The following is a 5,000-nucleotide window of genomic DNA, read 5'->3' as shown; positions in this document are numbered from 1 at the left end:
GTATGTTCAACGAGGTCATCGTGATACAAGTCAGTATTCAACGTCCATCCATGTCTGAGGACGTCGGGAGATGACGTAGAAACCTGACACTAGAGGCAACAGTCAGCACTGTTACCTTCAAGTTGGTTTGGGTTTTGCTAGGGTGTTGTGGACGGGGATAGGAGATGGGTGGAAGCATCTGCCTCTGACTACAAAGGTTGTAAGTTTGAATCCAGTGCTAGAAAGTTGTTTTTGAAATGTTTGTTTCAAGGCTATCCCAAACCTTAAGATAACCTTAAGATTTCAGACATAATGCCTACAATTAACCCTAACCTTAAATATTCTGAGTTAATGCTAAACTTAACCTTAAACACTTTGTAATTTGACATTTGCAACAACTTCCAAATTTGACGTTTGAGAAACATGGATGAAGTTTTAATTCTGACCCGAAACTGTGAGAGCTAGTTAGTGTGTGTGCGTGCGTCTGTGTTTGTGTGTCTGTGTGTACATGTACGTAACCCTCTTCTCTGTGTGTGTTAGGTACTCCCAACCCCTTCATGAGGAGATAGCGCTGCATAAGTACCTGAAGCACAGGAACATTGTTCAGTACCTGGGCTCAGTCTCAGAGGACGGATACATCAAGATCTTCATGGAGCAAGTCCCTGGAGGTGTCTGTCTGTCTGTCTGTCTGTCTGTCTGTCTGTCTGTCTGTCTGTCTGTCTGTCTGTCTGTCTGTCTGTCTCCTAACCTGTATGTGCAGGCAGTTTTTATGAGATGCTGCTCTCTAAGTGTGTGTGTATAACAGGCAGCCTGTCAGCGTTGCTGCGGTCAAAGTGGGGTCCGTTGAAGGAGGCAACCATCATCTTCTACACACGACAGATCCTGGAGGGACTCCGCTATCTCCACGAAAACCAGATAGTACACCGTGACATCAAGGTAACCTTACATGGAACCCAAACCGGCTGCGCGCGTGCGCCATCGTGCATAAATGTATTTTGTCCCCCCACACCAAACGCAATCACAACACTCAGGTTAAAATATCAAAACAAACTCTGAACCAATTATATTCATTTGGGGACATGTCGAAAAGCATTAAACATTTATGGCAATTTAGCTAGATAGCTTGTACTTGCTAGCTAATTTGTCCTATTTAGCTAGCTTGCAATTGCTAGCTAATTTGACCTTGGATATAAACATTCAGTTGTTATTTACCTGAAATGCACAAGGTCCTCTACTCCGCCAATTAATCCACACATAAAACAGTCAACCGAATCGTTTATAGTCATCTCTCTGCCTTCCAGGCATTTTCTTCTCTTGACTTTATATTGCGATTGGCAACTTTCATAAATTAGATGCATTACCGCCACTGACCTCATTCGTCTTTCAGTCACCAACGTGGGTATAACCAATGAGGAGATGGCACCTGGGTATCTGCTTCTATAAACCAATGAGGAGATGGGGGAGGCAGGACATGCAGCGTGATCTGCGTCACAAATAGAACTGACTTCTATTTTAGCCCTCGGCAATGCAGATGCTCATTGGCGCGCGCAAGCATTATGTGTGCAATAATTTACTAATATAGATTTCTACATTTATTTTTTGACACGTGTATTCCGCCTGTAACATATGTTTACATTGCCAAAGCAAGTTAAATAGATCATTAAAAAAAGTATAATAAACTATAAAATATTACACTCATAATAGTTCCAAGTTGCTCTTTTCTTGTGGCAACAGGTCACAAATCTTTCTGCTGTGATTGCACTCTGTGGTATTTCACCCAGTAGATATGGGAGTTAATCAAAGTTGGATTTGTTTTCAAATTCTTTGTGGGTCTGTGTAAACTGAGGAAAATACAGTACGTGCCTCTAATATGGTCATATATTTGGCAGGAGGTTAGGAAGTACAGTTCAGTTTCCACCTAATTTTGTGGGCAGTGTCTACATAGCCTGTCTTCTCTTGAGAGCCATGTCTGCCTACGGCGGCCTTTCTCAATAGCAAGGCTAAGCTCACTGAGTCTGTACATAGTCAAAGCTTTCCTTAAGTTTGGGTCAGTCACAGTGGTCAGGTATTCTACCACTGTGTACTCTCTGTTTAAGGCCAAATAGCATTCTAGTTGGCTCTGTTTTTTTATGACTTCTTTCCAATGTGTCAAGTAATTATCTATTTTGTTTTCTCATGTTTTGGTTGGGTCTAATTGTGGGGCTCTGTGGGGTCAGTTTGTGTTTGTGAACAGAACCCCAGGACCAACTTGCTTAGGGGACTCTTCTCCAGCTTCATTACACTGTAGGTGATGGCTTTGTTATGGAAGGTTTGGGAATCACTTCCTTTTAGGTGGTTGTAGAATTTAACGTCTCTTTTCTGGATTTTGATAATTAGTGTCTATCGGCCTAATTCTGCTCTGCATGCATTATTTGTTGTTTTACATTGTACACAGAGGATATTTTAGCAGAATTCTACATGCAGAGTCTCAATTTGGTTTTTGTCCCATTTTGTGAATTATTGGTTGGTGAGTGAACCCCAGACCTCACAACCATGAAGGGCAATGGGTTCTATAACTGATTTCAAGTTTTTTTTTTGCCATTTTATGTCAAATTTGATGTTCCTTTTGATGGCATAGAAGGCCTTCTTGCCTTGTCTCTCAGATCGTTCACAGCTTTGTGGAAGTTACCTGTGGTGCTGATGTTTAGGCTGAGGTATGTATCGTTTTTTGTGTGCTCTAGGGAAACGGTGTCTAGATGGAATTTGTATTCGTGGAACTTTTTTGGAACACCATTATTTTTGTCTTACTGCGATTTACTGTCAGGGCCAAGGTCTGACAGAATCTGTGCAGAAGATCTAGGTGCTGCTGTAGGCCCTCCTTGGTTGGGGACAGAAGCACCAGATCATCAGCAAACAGTAGATATGTGACTTCAGATTCTAGTAGGGTGAGGCCGGCTGCTGCAGACTGTTCTAGTGCCCTCGCCAATTCATTGATATATATATGTTGAAGAGGGTGGAGCTTAAATTAAGCTGCATCCCTGACTCATCCCCGGCCCTGTGGAAAGAAATGTGTGTGCTTTTTTGTCCATTTTAACCGCGCACTTGTTGTTTGTGTACATTGATTTTATAATGTTGTATGTTTTTCCCCAACACCACTTTCCATCAATTTGTTTAGCAAACCCTCATGCCAAATTTAATCAAAAGCTTTTTTGAAATCAACAAAGCATGAGAAGACTTTACCTTTGTTTCGGTTTGTTTGTTTGTCAATTAGGGTGGGCAGGTTGAATACGTGGTCTGTCGTACGGTAATTTGGTAAAAAGCCAATTTGACATTTGCTCAGCACATTGCTTTCGCTGAGGAAATGTACGAGTCTGCTGTTAATGATAACGCAGAGGATTTTCCTAAGTTTGCTGTTGACGCATATGCCATGGTAGTTATTGGGGTGATCAGTCTTGGTTCTAAATATTGGGGAAGATGCCAGAGCTGAGGAGGATATTAAAGAGTTTAAGTATAACCAATTGGAATTTGTGGTCTGTATATTTTATCATTTAATTTAGGATACCATCAACCCCACAGGCCTTTTTGGGTTAAAGGGTTTGTCCTGTAGTTCATTCAATGTAATTGGAGAATCCAGTGGGTTCTCGTAGTCTTTAATATTTGATTCTAAGATTTGTATTTGATCATGTATATGTTTTTGCTGTTTGTTCTTTGTCATAGAGCCAAAAAGATTGGAGAAGTGGTTTATCCATACATCTCCGTTTTGGATGGATAACTCTTCCTGTTGTTGTTTGTTTAGAGTTTTACAATTTTCCCAGAAGTGGTTAGATTCTATGAATTCTTCAATTACATTGAGCTGATTTCTGACGTGCTGTTCCTTCTTTTTCCGTAGTGTATTTCTGTATTGTTTTAGTGATTAATCATAGTGAAGGCATAGGCCCAGGTTTTCTGGGTCTCTATGATTTTGGTTGGATAGGTTTCTCAATGTCTTTTTATGTTTTTGTATTCTTCATCAAACCATTTGTCATTGTTGTTAATTTTCTTAGGTTGTCTGCTTTATTTATTTATTCGTTATTTTACCAGGAAAGTTGACTGAGAACAAGTTTTCATTTGCAGCAACGACCTGGGGAATAGTTACAGGGGAGAGGAGGGGACTGAATGAGTCAATTGTAAACTGGGGATTATTAGGTGACCGTGATGGTTTGAGGGCAAGATTGGGAATTTAACCAGGACACCGGGGTTAACACCCCTACTCTTACGATTAAGTGCCATGGGATCTTTAATGACCTCAGAGAGTCAGGACACCTGTTTAACGTCCCATTCGAAAGACGGCACCCTGCTTGACATTTTTAGATTTGATTGGGAAGCTGAGTGGTCAAATATACTGTTTAGGTTTTCACTATTACAGTGAAACATTTTGTCCAGGAGATTGTCTAGAAGGGATTACATTTGCCTAATAGGTTTTTGGTAGATTTCCACACTACTTTCCTTCCATCTATAGCATTTCTAAATATTATTCAGTTCCTTTAGGCTTTGATGCCTCATGATTGCACATATCTCTCGCTCTCTCTGTTTCTCTCTCTCCCTGCCTCTCTCTCTCTTTCTCTCTCTCGCTGTCTTTTTCTCTCACTGTCTCTCTCAGGGGGATAATGTATTAGTTAATACCTACAGTGGAGTTCTGAAGATATCAGACTTTGGGACGTCTAAAAGGCTTGCAGGGGTCAACCCCTGCACCGAGACCTTCACTGGTATGACACACACACAATATTGTTTTCTGTGGCAACTCCTCTGCAACCTGGTATATTTTCTCAACTGTTGTTTTATATATCTTACAAATAAACTGTTTCTTTTTAATCTCCAAATATCATAAAAGTTATCAGTAATAGTAACTTGAAAGTATCCAACATCCAACGTTCAGTCCACGGCTGTCTAGTCTTGCCTGGATCTCAAAATGTCAAATGACCCTCGAAATGTCAAGAGCCACTTTCAGCCTCTATAGAAACACACTCATACACACATTGACAGCTGGCTGCTCCTCACTCACT

The 5,000-nt window shown here is 40.8% G+C and overlaps 1 protein-coding gene across 1 annotated transcript in view; it reads left to right on the top strand.

Annotated features, from left to right (window-relative positions):
* map3k15 (mitogen-activated protein kinase kinase kinase 15) overlaps nucleotides 1-5,000 on the top strand; it is a 30,845-nt gene that overhangs the window by 9,907 nt on the left and 15,938 nt on the right. Inside the window, exons 9-11 of the mRNA XM_052484241.1 lie at nucleotides 520-647; nucleotides 785-915; nucleotides 4,598-4,703. Coding sequence (XP_052340201.1) covers nucleotides 520-647; nucleotides 785-915; nucleotides 4,598-4,703 — 365 coding nt within the window. The remainder of the gene's footprint in view (nucleotides 1-519; nucleotides 648-784; nucleotides 916-4,597; nucleotides 4,704-5,000) is intronic.

Source organism: Oncorhynchus keta, chromosome 28 (genome assembly GCF_023373465.1).
Source record: "Oncorhynchus keta strain PuntledgeMale-10-30-2019 chromosome 28, Oket_V2, whole genome shotgun sequence".
In the NCBI taxonomy this organism is placed as follows: Eukaryota; Metazoa; Chordata; class Actinopteri; order Salmoniformes; family Salmonidae; genus Oncorhynchus; species Oncorhynchus keta.
This window is presented reverse-complemented; position numbering and strand designations above follow the sequence as displayed.